At 57.4% G+C, this 14,974-nt stretch overlaps 1 protein-coding gene across 3 annotated transcripts; it reads right to left on the reverse strand.

Annotated features, from left to right (window-relative positions):
- Positions 1-1,292: 1,292 nt before the first annotated feature.
- Positions 1,293-14,582, reverse strand: CHMP7 (charged multivesicular body protein 7). 3 transcript variants are annotated; one of them, XM_064175506.1, is made up of 11 exons: positions 14,216-14,582; positions 10,755-10,929; positions 9,289-9,474; positions 8,145-8,278; positions 7,726-7,774; positions 7,165-7,284; positions 6,427-6,525; positions 5,335-5,395; positions 4,039-4,191; positions 3,058-3,160; positions 1,293-2,939 (listed from the first exon to the last, which is right to left on the reverse strand). In XM_064175506.1, exons 1-10 carry the CDS (start codon positions 14,503-14,505, stop codon positions 3,105-3,107), a joined length of 1,323 nt encoding a protein of 440 aa, XP_064031576.1. In that variant the 5' UTR covers positions 14,506-14,582; the 3' UTR covers positions 1,293-2,939; positions 3,058-3,104. The 3 variants fall into 3 exon arrangements, with proteins under 3 accessions (XP_064031576.1, XP_064031575.1, XP_064031577.1); XM_064175505.1 differs by having other exon boundaries at positions 1,293-3,160; XM_064175507.1 differs by having other exon boundaries at positions 1,293-3,160; positions 4,039-4,188; positions 14,216-14,581.
- Positions 14,583-14,974: the final 392 nt, after the last annotated feature.

Raw genomic sequence — 14,974 nt, forward strand, 5'->3', positions numbered from 1 at the left:
CCCTTCAGCCATCCTGATTACATCTCTGCCCCCCTCCCCACTTTGCATCAAAGGAAGACAATTACAAACCACTTCAAATCAAGCAGCAGCTGCTTGGCTTTAACTCTTCGGTGCCTCTCTCAGAGTAGAGATCCCTTACAGAGCTGCAGGGGGTGTAGAGAGAGTAGAGATCACTCAGTCAGATCCCTTACAGAGCTGCAGGGGTTTATTCCTGCAGGAATCACTTTGCACTTCCAGAGCTGGGGACAAGTTCTGAGAGTGAGGAAAAAGGAGGCAGAGTCAGATCCTATAAAGCAAGGCTCAGTGATGCTGGCTGGAGGCAAGACCTGAGCTGCACCGTGGAGAACATCAGCAGAGGAGCACAAGAAGCTTCCTCCTCCCTGCAACAAACCACAGGAGCTCTCCAGGGACCAACATGCCAGTTCCAATCAAACCTCTTGGCCAGAGGAAACAGCTTTGACTGCCTGCAAGGCCAAAGCTTACTCGAGGTATCTTCATGTCACAGGGAAGTAGAAGTAATTTGGTTTGAGTGGTTGCTACACCAGGTTAACTCCATCTAAGCTGTCTTTAGTCAAGAGGGGGGAAATGCAGCACCAGGCACCTCTGCTGTGCTGCTGAATTACCACCAGAAGAAGCTGGACAGAAAAATCTATCCCAGAATAAGGTTTAAGTAGTGACTGGGGGTCAGGAAGGGGCTTTAAATACCCAGCACAGCCATTTCCTCCATGGCCACAGCCAAAGGCCTGTTTGTGCTTTGCAGTCAAGGTGGTGAGACACTGGAACAGGTTGTCCAGTGAGGTTGTGGTGCTCAAGGCCAGGTTGGATGAGGCCTTGAGGAACCTGAGCTAGTGGGAGGTGTCCCTGCCCATGGCAGGGGGCTTGGCACCAGGTGAGCTTTAACCTCCCTTCTACCCCAGCCCCATTCTGTTGATTCTGTGAGCCCTGAGCCTGCACATCTGTGAAGTGCACAGGAAAAAGAAGTGGCAGAAGCAAAGACAAAGCAGCAAAGGCAGCACAAGAAGAAAAGAGAAGAGGCTCCTAAGTGAAACAAAACAGACTTCAGCTTAAAGCCAGGGAGTGTTGGGCTTAGTTAGAGCCAGAGCAGAGGCTGAGGGAAATCCAAGGCTGGGGCAGCAGTTCCTCAGGGTGGTCTGTGACAAAAGGAGCCCAGGAAAGCACCCATTTAGTTTCAGCAGACAGGTTTTATAGATGCAGAAGCAGAGCTGGAACAGCACTAACATGGCAGGGAGCTGTGGGCACAAAGGGGAAATAAAGGAGGCACCACAAGGGAGTTTGATTCCTCCCTTTTATTACAGGCAGGCAGAAAACACAGAGGGTTTTCTCCCCTTCACTTTTACAAAGGAAAGGATTTAGAGAGCTTCAAGTCACCTCACACCGCTCCATGTGTTGAGGGGAAACTGCTGCTGGCTCCAGCACACCTTCTCTGGCAGGGATCTGCCCTCTGGGACAAAGCCACAAGGAAACCAGAGCCAAGCCAGCAGCCTTAGTGGCACCTGGGCTTTGTTCCCTGCTCCTCTGGGCTTAAACCTGGGTCAGCAGTAGTGAACCAGACCTGGCAAGCCCAGCCCTGGGTCAGCAGTAGTGAACCAGACCTGGCAAGCCCAGCCCTGGTTTATTGTTCACACCTTCCTCCAAGCTGCCCCTATCCACGTGGAGCTCAGGAAGCAGGGCAGAAAGGATGCCAGGGATACATTCCAGGGTCAGGGACAGGAGGACTGCTTGGACCAACAGTCTGCCAGTCCCTGCCCTTGCCAGGCACAGGCTGTGTGTGCAGGAAGCCCAGTTCACAGCACATTCCCCTCCTGAAAGGAGCCATTTCTCCATCTCAGACACCAGGCTTCCATGTGCACAGGCAGAATAAAAAGGTGACCTGCAAAAGATGATCACTGCACATCTCATGGTCCAAACCCAAACCTTCAGTAGCCCTGCTCAGGCTTTTCTTAGCCTTAGGAACACCTCCAGGGTTTTATTGGAGGGGCTTTTAGGTAACTTATGACCAACATCAAGGCTGAAGGCAAGGTCAAAGCTGTTACATGAAGCCCTCTCCTCTCAAAAGGCAAAAGGCTGCATCCCTTTCCCCCTCCCACTCAGCTCCAAGAGCTCCAAGCAGATCATCCTGCAGCTCCCAAGATCAAGGGAGCTGAAGATCATCCTTCAGCTCCCTTGCAACCAAGGGAGATGAAATCTGAGCTGCTTTGGCTTGTTTGCCAAGTCAGAGCAAGCAGAAAGCTGCATCCTTGGTGCCCACAAACCTCTGTAAGGGAGAAAATTCCTTCCTTTCCCATCTTTTGCAGGTCTCCCCTTTAAGGCCTTAGTGTCAGTAGAGAAAAGAGGAATTACTTTTCAGTGTGGATCTAATTTTGTCTTGTGCTTGCAACTGCTGCCCTCTAAAGCAGCACCAAAACCTCCTAGAGTCAAACGGTTACAGTGTTCAGCTGTCCACGACCGTGCAAAGATACAGACAGGGGCCAGGGGGAGGAGAACTATCAAGAGGTGCTGAAGGTTAACTTCATGATCAAAGGGGACAGCACTCAGGTGGCTCAAGTGTCTAAAACAACCACAGGGGCACAACCAGCCAACTGCTGAGCAACTGCAACTCAGCTCCTCAACATCAGCCACGGCATAGGGGCAACAAAACCCTCAAAGGAACCAAAAAACAACCCCCAAAACAAAGCCAAAGAGAACCAAACCGAACTCAAAAGGAAGGAGCACTGCTATGGACATAGAAGTTTTGCCTTCTCTGGGCAGGATCTTGAGCTGCATCCCCAGAAGGGAAGGTCGAATGTCACTGAGTGACTTGGGGAGGGGAAAGAGGGGAAGGGTCCACAAGTCCACTTGAGAGCAGTGCAGATGTTGGCACAGAGATGACAAACACCAGCTGGGGCCAGTTCCAGAGTGGATTGTCATGGCAGGAGATCCTGTTGTTGAGCAAAGTGGTGTCCATGAAGAGCAGGGAAGTGGTTCTCCCCCCACACACACCCCTCCCCCACCCCCAACTCCTCTCTTCCAGAAGTTTTAAGTCATTAGTAAAGGAACCTTTAAGCCAACTTCTTGAGCTGCAGCAACAGGACACTGTTGGGTCTTTAGAGGTTCAGTCCCAGAGCTGTTTTGGGTTCAGAGGGAGTCTTTTGTGCCAAATCTAGAAAGAGAATGGCAAGAGATCAGTTCTGAGCAGGAAGAGTGCCAGGCAAATCAGTGACGTGGATCACAGAATCACCGAGGCTGGAAAAGACCTCTGGGATCAGCCAGTCCAGCCTCACACCACCACATCAGCTAATCCATGGCCACCAAGTGCCACATCCAGGCCACCAAGGACCTCCAGGGATGCTGACTCCATCACCTCCCTGGGCAGTCCACTCCAGTGCCTAATCAGCCTTTGCCCCGAGGAAATGCCTCACAATAGAACCAAGCAGGCTGGCAGAGAGCTCCAAGCTCACCCAGCACAACCCAGCCCCCAGCCCTGCCCAACCAACCAGACCATGGCACTCAGTGCCCCAGCCAGCCTTGGCTGCAACACCTCCAGCCATGGGCACTGCACCACCTCCCTGGGCAGCCCATTCCAGTGCCAATCACTCTCTCTACCAACAACTTCCTCCTCACCTCCAGCCTCACCCTGCCCTGCCACAGCTTGAGGCTGTGTCCCATTCTTCTGTCCCTGGCTGCCTGGCAGCAGAGCCCAACCCCACCTGGCTACAGCCTCCCTGCAGGCAGCTGCAGGCAGCAATGAGCTCTGCCCTGAGCCTCCTCTGCTGCAGGCTGCACCCCCCCAGCAGAAGATTCCCAAACCACTTCCTGGCTCCCTCCAGGCCTTAAATGACAGTGGAAATTCATTAGTCTAAGCACTGACTCCCTTCACAGAGCCTTCTCACTTCCTCATGCCCCATGCTAAGGAGCATTTCTAGGAGCTGCCAAGACACAGGAGTTGGCTTTCAAGGATGTCACTGAAGTGGGTAAGGTTCTGGCTCAGATTTCAGTTCTGCCAGCAGCAGGCTTAGCACCACTTGCTGCCATCCATACCTCCATCAGAAACAGAGAGCTTCTCCAACTCAGCTTCCAGCTCAGCATCAGAAATGGGTGGATTCAGCACACTCTGAGACACAAGAGGCTCCTTAGCTGAGTCCTGGAGGAGACTGTCCAGCTCCTTCTCCAGTTCCTCTGTGTCCATCTCTGCTGAACAAAGCAAACATGAAACCCTGAGCAGAAACAAGCAGCAGCACAGACAGACCTCTGTCAGCAGCACAGACTGCAGCCCAAGTCTAACAGAGTGATGATTACTCTCATCCATCATCATAAGGAACTCCTTCTGCTTCTGCAGCTGTAAATTCCCTCCTGATCTCAGGGAGAAGCTGTTCCCTTGTGCTGAGGCATCAAAGGGCAAGAAAAGCTTTCAGCAGAGACAAGAAAGCTGCAGCAACACAGGGGCCAGAGGGAAGAGAACATCACTTACAGCAGGAGCCACTCTAAAAGCAGAGTTAAACCAACATGGGGCAGCTCTGAAGTGAACCCCAGCAGCACTGAGAGGCTGCAAGGATTTGCAGGTGCCCAAATGCTGATTTTCCTGCAACCCACTGTCAGAGAACTTCTCTTGTCAGTCCTCAGCCTCTTTTCAAGGCAGCAGCAGCAGCCTTGGTGTTTCATTAAGTGCTTATCCTCCCAGCAAGGACTGGACACGTGGGGAGGGAGCAAAGAAGGGATGGAAGCACAAAGGCATTGCCAAGAGAAGATCACAGGAATCACACAGAATGGCAGGGGGGTGGAGAGGAGCTCTGGAGAGCACAGAATGGTTGGAAGGGAGCTCAAAGATCATCCAGTCCAACCTCACCTGCAGAGTCAGCCACAGCAGCTTGCCCAGCAGCACAGTGGCCAGGGGGGTTGGAAGCTCTCCAGAGAATACTCCACCACCTCTCTGGGCAGCTCCAACATCCTCACACCAAACAGTTTTCTCCTTCTCCTGGGTTTCAGTTTGTGCCCATTGCCCCTTAGCCTGGCACTGGGCACCACTCAGCAGAGCCTGGCCCCAGCTTCTTGCCCCCCACAGCTCCTTCAGCTCTTGCTCAGCACTGCTCAGATGCCCTCTGCAGCTGCTCTCCTGCAGGCTCTCAGCCCCAGGGCTCAGCCTTTGCTTCCCCCAGAGCTGCTCCAGGCCCCTCAGCATCTCCCCACCCTGCCTTGGACTCTCCCCAGCCCTTCACTGTCCCTCTGCCCCTGGGGAGCTCAGAACTGGAGCCAGGACTGCAGCTGTGACCTCACCAGGGCAGAGTAGAGGAAGAAGAGAACCTCCCTTGAGCTGACCAGATGAACCCCAAGACTTACCTAGACCATTGATCCCCACTCCAGCCAGAGTCTGAGCTACTTCATCTTGAGTATCACAAAGCTGAGGAGAAGGACAAAGTGTTTGGTATGAAACAAACTGGACTCAGCTGCTGAAGCCTTCACCCAGCCTGGCCTTGAACACCCCTAAGGAGGAGGCAGCCACAGCCTCCCTGGGCAGCCTGGGCCAGACTCTCACCACCCTCACACTCAACAACTTCTTCCTCAGCTCCACTCTAACCCTGCTCTGCCTCAGCTGCAAACCATTCCCCCTTGGCCTGGCTCTGGGCACCCTCAGTAAAAGTCTCTCTGCAGCCTTCCTGCAGGATCCCTTCAGCTCTTGGCAGCAGCTCTGAGATCCCCCCAGACTCTGATAAAGTCTCCTTTCAGCTTTCTTTGCTCCACACTAACCAGCCCCAGGCCTCACAGCCTTTCTCCACAGAAGAGATCACAGTATCAGGGGTTAGAAGGGACCCAAAGAGCTCATCCAGTCCAAGCCCCCTGCCACAGCAGGACCACACAATCCAGCTCAGGGCACACAGAACACATCCAGACAGGCCTGGAGAGGCTCCACAACCTCTCTGGGCAGCCTGTGCCAGGCTCTGGGACCCTTCCAGCCAAGAAGTTGCCCTTGTGCTGAGCTGCAACCTCCTGTGCTGCAGCTTCCATCCACTGCTGCTGCTCCTGTCCCAGGCAGCAGTGAGCAGAGCCTGTCCCCCCCTCCTGACCCCCAGCCCTCAGAGAGTTCCAAACATTGATTCAATCCCCTCTCAGTCTTCTCTTCTGCAGACTAAGCAGCCCCAGGGCCCTCAGCCTCTCCTCCCCAGGCACTGCTCCACTCCCCTCCTCATCCTCACAGCCCTCCCTTGGACTCTCTCCAGTAGATCCCTGTCCTTCTTCAACTGTAATGTTCCAGTCCCTTCGTCATCCTCACAGCCCCACTAGACTCTCTCCACCACTTCCCTGTCTCTCTTGAACTGGGGACTAAAACACAGGACTGCTTCTGTGCTCCACAACCTCCCTGGGCAACCTGTGCCAGGGTCTCCTCCACCCTCACTGGACAGAACCCTTTTGATGCCCTCTTATTTTCAGCACCTCTTGGATCTGATCCACCAGGTTCTCTGCCTTCTCCACTGTAACATCCTTCATGGACAGTTTCAGAGCTCCCATGCCAGCCTGATATGCATTAAATACCTTTAAAAGAGAAGAAACATCATAGAATGGCCCAGTTTGGATTGGACCTGAGAGATCATCTACTCCAACCACTCTGTCAAGGCCAAGGGACATCTCCCACCAGCCCAGGTTGCTGAAGACCTCATCCAAGCTGGCCCTGAACACCTCGAGGGAGGTTGTGGAGCACAGAAGCACAGAATGTGATCAAAGATCACATTCTGTGCTTCTGTGCTCCACAACCTCCCTGGGCAACCTGTGCCAGTGCCTTCCCCACCCTCAAATTCCTTCCTCATCACCACTCAGTCTCCCCTCTCCCAGCTCAAAGCCATTTTCCCTCATCCTGGCACCCACAACCTCCCTGGGCAATCTGTGCCAGTGTCTCCCCCACTGAAGACCTCCTTCCTAAGACCCAGTCTGAATCTGCTAAGTGAGAACCCCCAGCAGGCAATGTTGGCCTCTCTCAAGGTCAGTTATCCAAGCAAGTCCCCTCAGAGAAGCAGCCAAGTGGAGCTCCCCCAAGCAAGTTTCTTGCCTTCCACACCCCAACAGCAGAGTTGCTGTTTCCTAAAGTCCCACCAGCAGCACCCCTCAGACCACAAGCAGGTAGAGCAGCAGGAATGTGAAGAGCTAAAAATGAGAAGCAGAAAGAGCCAAAGTTACCATCTGGTCAGTTTGGGAGGCATAGATCCGGTCCAGGATGCCCTGCACTGCATCCAGCTTGGAGTGCAGCTCCTGGATGCGTCTCTCTGTCCTTTGTTTGGACTTCAAACACCTCAGTGCCTGCAGACAGCAGAGCCACAGCCTGGGGTTAACAACAGCAGGCAGCAGCCAAAGGCAGAGTGCAAGAACAGCAGTGCCCAGAGCCGGATGGGTCTAGTTAGAACCACAGAGTCAGGCAGGGCTGGAAGGGACCATAAGGAGCAGCCAGTGCCAACCCCTGCCATGCCCAGGGACACCCTACCCTAGAGCAGGCTGCACACAGCCTCAGCCAGCCTGGCCTCAAACACCTCCAGCCATGGGGCCTCCACCACCTCCCTGGGCAGCCCCTGCCAGGCTCTCACCACTCTCATGGTGAATCTCAAATCAATTCTCATCTTCAGCACAGAGAGACTTTGAGTCCCAGCACCACTTCAGCACAGCTAAGTTGAGGTCTTTCACGTCCAGTCATGATCTCAGTCCCAGCTCAGCTCCTAGACAACTCCCAGGCAGAGGGGTACTTACCAGCTGCTTCTTCCCAGCTCTGCAAGCACTTCTGGCATCTTCCTTACACCTGCAGGGGTTCAAGGGGGAGAAGCAACTCAGTGCTTTGCCAAGCAGCAGCCACTGCACAAATCAACCCCTAGCCTCACTGCCCTGCTCTAAATCCAGAGCTGCCTACCCACCCTTTAGGCCATTGTCACTTCTCCACAGCAGTCCTTGAACCCATTCCAAAGCCTTGGAAAAGCTTTTTCTTTGCCACGTTGTTTTCAGAGGGAGAGGAGAACAAAAGGCTGCCAAACCTGCCCTGCCCCACGACTCTGCCTGACAGGAAGATGCAACTTGCACTCTCAGCCAGCAGCTTCCTTCTAACTATGCCACAGCAATACAGAGGTGTCCAGAGCACACAGATGTTCTTCCCACCACCCTTCCCCCAGAATTACTTCTCTGCTTCCTGGGAAAGGGACTCCACCTTCTGTGACAGCAGCTGCTCGCTCTGCATCAGCTGATAGACTCCGATGTCCACATCGTTCATGGGGGAGACTTTGGCATGAAGACCTCGAGCAAACTTCACTATCTAAGGAGAGAGAATCACCAGCTCCAGACACTGCTCTCCACAAGCTCTGCCTGCCCTGCAAATGCTTTCACTCTGAGGGAAGGATCACAGAGTGGCCCAGCTTGGAATGGACCTCAGAGATCATCCAGTCCAACCTCCCTGCGACGGGCAGGGACACCTCTCAACTAAACCTCCCTGCTGAAGGTGTTCAAGGCCAGGTTGGATGAGGCCTTGAGCAAGCTGGGCTGGTGGGAGGGGTCCCTGGTTATGGCAGGGGAGTGGCACTGGATGAGCTTTGAGGTCTCTTCTAACCTGAAGGAATCTATGGCTCTCCCAGGCCATGCCCATGCCTCCCCCAAGCCACCCTACGGCCCCCACAATCCACCCTATGCCTCTCCCAAGCCATGCCCATGCCTCCCCCAAGCTACCCTATGCCCCCCACAATCCACCCTAGGGCCCTCCCAAGCCACCCTATGGCTCCCCCAAGCCACCCTATGCCCCCCACAATCCACCCTATGGCTCTCCCAAGCCACCCTATGCCTCCCCCAAGCTACCCTATGCCCCCCACAATCCACCCTAGGGCCCTCCCAAGCCACCCTAGGGCCCCATAATCCACCCTATGGCCCTCCCAAGCCACCCTATGCCCCCCACAATCCACCCTATGGCACCCCCAAGCTACCCTATACTCCCCACAATTCACCCTAGGGCCCTCCCAAGCCAAGCCATCCCATTCCTCCCCCAAGCCACCCTATGGCCCCCCACAATTCACCCTATGGCTCCCCCAAGCCACCCCTGAGCCTGCCCCTTTTCTAGCTGCTCAATTCCATAGCACAAAGGACCTGTTTCAAGGACCTGTAAAGCCAGGAGGAGGATTTCAACTCATCCAGAGCCAAGCTGCAAGCTTGGAGCAGACAGAATTGACCTTTCCACACTCAGAAGAGCCACACTGAGCCAGCGACCTGCCCTCTGCAGCCAGGTAAAATGCGAGACAGGGACAATACCACCCAAAAGCAGTCACCTTTACCCTGTACCTTCTCTCCATTCTGTTCCAGGATTGTGACCCTCTTTTCCTTTTGAAGCTGGAGGAGCAGCAAGCAGAAGGTCCTCTCATCTGGACAGACACTGGCACAGAGGGAACGCAGCTCGGGGAGGGCGACGACAGGGTGGGAGGAGAGCGCCGAGTTCTGGTAGAGGCGATAAACCTCCTCTGCCTTCTCCTGTGAGCAAGCAGCAGGGCTGGGGCTGAGTTTACACCACAGAAGTCTTCATCCTCACCCAACAGCTGCCAAATCAACACCTGCTCTCCCCCCCCACCCCCCCCTCCTCCCATGCACTGAAGGTGAGAAGTCAGAGAACCATTGAATGGTTTAAGGTTGGAAGCGAGCGCAAAGCTCAGCCAGTTCTGACCACTCTGCCATAGGCAGGGACACTTCCCAGGGGAAGAGGTCACTCAAGGACTCATCCAGCCTGGTCCTAGACACCTCCAGGGAGGTTGTGGAGCACAGAAGCACCCAATATGATCTTTGATCATATTGGGTGCTTCTGTGCTCCACAACCTCCCTGGGAAACCTGTGTCAGGGTCTCAGCACCCTCAACCTGTGTCAGTCTCTCATTATCCTCAGAGCCCTCTGCTGGAACTTCTCCAGCAGATCCCTGTCTCTCTTAGAATTGGGGAGGCCAAAAGTCACCCCTAAAGATGCTGGAGTGTGTCCAGAGCAGGGTCAGGAGGATGCTCAGAGGCTGCAGCAGCTCTGCTGTGGGCACAGACTGAAAGAGTTGGGGCTGTGCAGGCTGGAGCAGAGGAGGCTCCCAGGGGACCTTCTTGTGGCCTGCCAGCATCTGAAGGGGGCTCCAAAAAAGCTGGGGAGGGACTTTTGAGGCTGTGAGGGAGTGGCAGGAGTGGGGGGAATGGAGCAAAGGTGGAGGTGGGGAGAGTGAGGCTGGAGGGGAGGAGGAAGTTGTTGAGCAGGAGAGTGGTGAGACCCTGGCAGGGGCTGCCCAGGGAGGGGGTTGAGGCCCCATGGCTGGAGGTGTTTGAGGCCAGGCTGGCTGAGGCTGTGTGCAGCCTGCTCTAGGGTAGGGTGTCCCTGGGCATGGCAGGGGTTGGCACTGGCTGCTCCTTGTGCTCCCTTCCAGCCCTGCCTCATTCTGTGATTCCATGATTCTGAGGTCAGCTCAGTGAGCACTGGACTGAGAGCCTCTGCAGGTGGCTCCCTCCATCCACACCACACCTGCAGGTGGCTCCAAGCTGAGCTCTCCAGCAGCCTCCCAGCACCCTCCCTGCCTTCCCTTCCCATTTCCTGGAAGGCAGTGAAGTCATTCCAGCAGTTTCAAGGAACATCTGTAGGCATCAACTACTTCTTACCCCTGAGATACTCCCACCTATCCCTCTCTACAGGCTTTTAAACCTCTGAGAGGTGCAAGTGAAGATCAAATCAACCCTGAACCCCCCCTGCTGGCACATAAAATGCTTCCTGAGTTTTCCAGCACCACTCACCTGCAGCAGCTCCACATAAATCAGGACTTCCTCTTCCTCAGGTATTTTACTGTCACCCAGCACACTGGAGAGAGTCCACTTGAGTGGCTTCAGAATGAAGACTCCCACACCCCAGGAGATCCAGCTGCTGTCCACACTGGCCATGAAGTCTGACTCCCTCTGCAGCTTGCCCCGTCTGGAGAAGAGACATCAACACAGAGCTGAACATGGACACTCCTAAACCCTTCACCTGACACTGATGAGGGCACAGACAGACAGACAGAGTCTGCTCAGCAAGTCTGCTGCTGACAACAAAGTGGGAGGCTTAGCTAAGACAGCTGCAGGCTGTGAGGCCATCCAGAGAGACCTGCAGAGACAGAGCTGGGCACAGAGTGACCAAATGAGGCTCAAGAAGGACAAGAGCAGAGTCCTGCACCTGGGGAGGGACAATAAACTGCAGCAGCACAGGCTGGGAGGTGACTGCTGGAGAGCAGCCCCAAGCAGAGGGAGCTGGCAGTGCTGGGGGAGAGCATCCCTGGCACAGCAATGTGCCCTGGGGGCCAAGAGGCCAATGGGGTCCTGGGGGGCACTGAGCAGAGTGTGTCCAGCAGAGCCAGGGAGGTTCTCCTCTGCCTCTGCTCTGCCCTGCTGAGGCCTCATCTTGAGAGCTGCTTTCAGTTTGGGGCTCCCCAGTGGAAGAGGGACAGGAACTGCTGGAGAGAGCCCAAGGGAGGGCTGTGAGGATGAGGAGGGGAGTGGAGCAGTGCCCGGGGAGGAGAGGCTGAGGGCCCTGGGGCTGCTTAGTCTGCAGAAGAGAAGACTGAGAGGGGATTGAATCAATGTTTGGAACTCTCTGAGGGCTGGGGGTGAGGAGGGGGGGACAGGCTCTGCTCACTGCCCCCTGGGACAGGAGCAGCAGCAGTGGATGGAAGCTGCAGCACAGGAGGTTGCAGCTCAGCACAAGGGCAACTTCTTGGCTGGAAGGGTCCCAGAGCCTGGCACAGGCTGCCCAGAGAGGTTGTGGAGTCTCCTTGTGTGGAGCCTCTCCAGGCCTGTCTGGATGTGTTCTGTGTGCCCTGAGCTGGACTGGATGGTCCTGCTGTGGCAAGGGAGTTGGACTGGAGGATCTCTTTGGTTCCCTTCCAACCCCTAATATCCTGTGATCTGTCTGAACTCTTCCCCTGCCAGCAAGCAGAGTTGCCAGCATGCACAACGTTTAGCTGCTCTGTGCTTTGGACATCCACATCCCCAGGGGCACTTCCTAGGCAGAAGTTAGCTTCTAGCTAAAGTCTGATGGTTTGCTACTGGGTATGGAAGCCAACAGAGGCCTGCAGCTTCCCCTGGACACCAAACTCCTTTGCTGACTTCTGTTTTCTCCAGTTTCACAAGCTTCTCCCAGCTTCCTGCCTTGAAACTGGTGAGGCACATCCAGCAAAGCCACTGCCAGGGAAGGTCAGCTCCTAGAGGGGCTCAGCTGCACGTTTCAGGGTGCTTGAGTGGGGAACTGCAAGCCCAAAAAAGACCTCTGGGATCTGAGAACAGTCACAGCCCTAAGACCCAGGGTGTCAGTCCCAGGCTGGAGATTGGCAACACAGACTTCAGTCTGACAACACACAAGACCAGGCTGCAAACACCAGCACACCGTATCCTCCTCCCCACCCCCTACACATGCCATTCCCAGCCGGATCACCAAAACAACCGGCTCAGGGAACACCACAACGGGACACAAAGCTCCTCCTGCGCCAGGCTCTCTCAGCACAGCACCTCCCCACAGCCTGCTGCCCTCCCAGCACCCTCAGGCAGAGCTCCTCAGCTCCCTGCTCATGCTTCACCTTGCGCTGGCTTCCTGAACTCCCCTTGCACAGCATAGTCAGGGCTGGAAGGGATCTTAAACCTCAGCCAGTTCCAACCCCACTGCCATGGGCAGGGACACCTCACACCAGAGCAGGCTGCCCACAGCCTCAGCCAGCCTGGCCTCAAACACCTCCAGGGATGAGGCTTCCAACACCTCCCTGGGCAACCCCTGCCTGGCTCTCACCAGCCTCATGCTCAACAACTTCCTCCTCACCTCCAGGCTGACTCTCCCCATTTCCAGCTTTGTTCCATTCCCCCCAGCCCTGTCACTCCCTGACAGCCTAAAAAGTCCCTCCCCACCTTTCCTGTAGCCCCCTTCAGACCCTGGAGCATCATCTCACATTCCCTTCTCTGCGCTCTCCTCTCCTAGCCCTGGCACAGCCGCAAAAGCCTCTCCGTGCGCTCCCACACGGGCAGCGTTCAGCGCTGGCAGGCACAGCCACCCCTCCGCGGACAGCACCGAGCCTTCCCCTCCCGTCCCCCTCCATTCACCCACCACCTGCAGCGCTCTCCCTGCCCGCATCCTCCCGGCTGGCACCGCACGGAGCTCCCTGCCCGCATCCTCCCGGCTGGCACCGCACGGAGCTCTGCTTGCCCACAGCCACGGCGCAGAGCTCCCTCGCACCCCCTCCTCCTGCAACCATCCTTCCTCACAGCTCCCCTGCCCGCTGGCTGAGCTGCCCCTTCCCACAGAGCCCACTGCGGCCCTCCTTGCCCTCCAGCCCCCTCGTAACGGGAGGGCTGCAAGCCCCAGCAGTGCCCCCCCCGACACACAGACACAGGTACCTGAGGAGACCCAGCAGTGCCCCCCAGACACAGGTACCTGAGGAGACCCAGCAGTGCCCCCCCCAACACAGGTACCTGAGGAGACCCAGCAGTGCCCCCCAGACACAGGTACCTGAGGAGACCCAGCAGTGCCCCCCCCCCCGACACAGGTACCTGAGGAGACCCAGCAGTGCCCCCCCCCGACACAGGTACCTGAGGAGACCCAGCAGTGCCCCCCCAGACACAGGTACCTGAGGAGACCCAGCAGTGCCCCCCCCAACACAGGTACCTGAGGAGACCCAGCAGTGCCCCCCAGACACAGGTACCTGAGGAGACCCAGCAGTGCCCCCCCCCCCGACACAGGTACCTGAGGAGACCCAGCAGTGCCCCCCCCCGACACAGGTACCTGAGGAGACCCAGCAGTGCCCCCCCCGACACAGGTGCCTGAGGAGACCCAGCAGTGCCCCCCCCGACACAGGTACCTGAGGAGACCCAGCAGTGCCCCCCCCCGACACAGGTACCTGAGGAGACCCAGCAGTGCCCCCCCCGACACAGGTACCTGAGGAGACCCAGCAGTGCCCCCCCCGACACAGGTACCTGAGGAGACCCAGCAGTGCCCCCCCCGACACAGGTACCTGAGGAGACCCAGCAGTGCCCCCCCCCCCCGACACAGGTACCTGAGAAGACCCAGCAGTGCCCCCCCCCCCCGACACAGGTACCTGAGGAGACCCAGCAGTGCCCCCCCCCCTCCCCGACACAGGTACCTGAGGAGACCCAGCAGTGCCCCCCCCGACACAGGTACCTGAGGAGACCCAGCAGTGCCCCCCCCCCCCCCCCCCTCCCCGACCCGCAGCCACAGGTACCTGAGGAGCTCCCGGAGGACAGTGCCGAGGCCCAGCGGGAGGCTGCCTCGCCGCTCGAAGCTGTGCTGCAGCTCCCGCAGGCAGGTCCGCACCACCCCCCGGCGGCGGCCGCGGGCCAGCACCAGCCCGACCCAGAAGGCCATCTTGCTGTCCCACTCGGTGCTGTTCACCTCACGGCTCTGCTTGAAAGCCGAGAAGAGAAAAGCCATGCGCTCGTCGTCCGTTTCCCACTCGGGCGGCAGGTCCCCCGCCGGGGCCGGCCCAGGCGGCGCCCGCTCCGGGCTGCACATCTACGCCAGCCCCCGGCTCGGCCGCGGCCTCCGCCCGCCCGGGACGCAGCAGCCTGCGGCGGTGACTCGCAGGGCGCACGCGCGCCGCGCCTCAGCCCTCCCCCCCCCCGCGGCCGCCTTTGTGTGGGCTGCGCCACGGCGCTCCCGCCCCCCCCACACTCCCCCCTCCTCCGAGCCGACCGCAATGGTACGGCCCTGCGCATGCGTCCTGCGCTCTGCCGCCGCCGTCCCGGCATGCGGGGGGGGGGGAGGCTGGCGGGGGCCGGAGGGGTCGCGGCCGGGGCTGGGCTGGGCTGGGCTGGGGTCGCTCTTCAGCGCCCCAAACACGGTCAGGTGCTGCCCGATCCCGACCCCTTGAGCGTCTCCTGCCGGGGCTGGCGCTCAGTGTCTTCATTGATGGTCTGGAGCTGTGGATGGAGTCCAGCAGCAGTAAGTTTGCAGAGGACACCAAGCTAGGAGCAGCTGTGGA

This window comes from Pogoniulus pusillus, chromosome 42, assembly GCF_015220805.1.
Source record: "Pogoniulus pusillus isolate bPogPus1 chromosome 42, bPogPus1.pri, whole genome shotgun sequence".
Taxonomy (NCBI): domain Eukaryota; kingdom Metazoa; phylum Chordata; class Aves; order Piciformes; family Lybiidae; genus Pogoniulus; species Pogoniulus pusillus.

What these genes read in the sequence shown, in the direction of transcription:
- CHMP7 (XM_064175506.1), bottom strand. Translation starts at nt 14,505, where the DNA reads ATGTGCAGCCCGGAGCGGGCGCCGCCTGGGCCGGCCCCGGCGGGGGAC. An exon ending in TGGAACAGAATGGAGAGAAG is followed by an intron (nt 8,279 to 9,288) that starts GTACAGGGTAAA and finishes CTCTCTCCTTAG; the next exon opens with ATAGTGAAGTTTGCTCGAGG. An exon ending in CTTTCCCAGGAAGCAGAGAA is followed by an intron (nt 7,775 to 8,144) that starts GTAATTCTGGGG and finishes GAACCCCTGCAG; the next exon opens with GTGTAAGGAAGATGCCAGAA.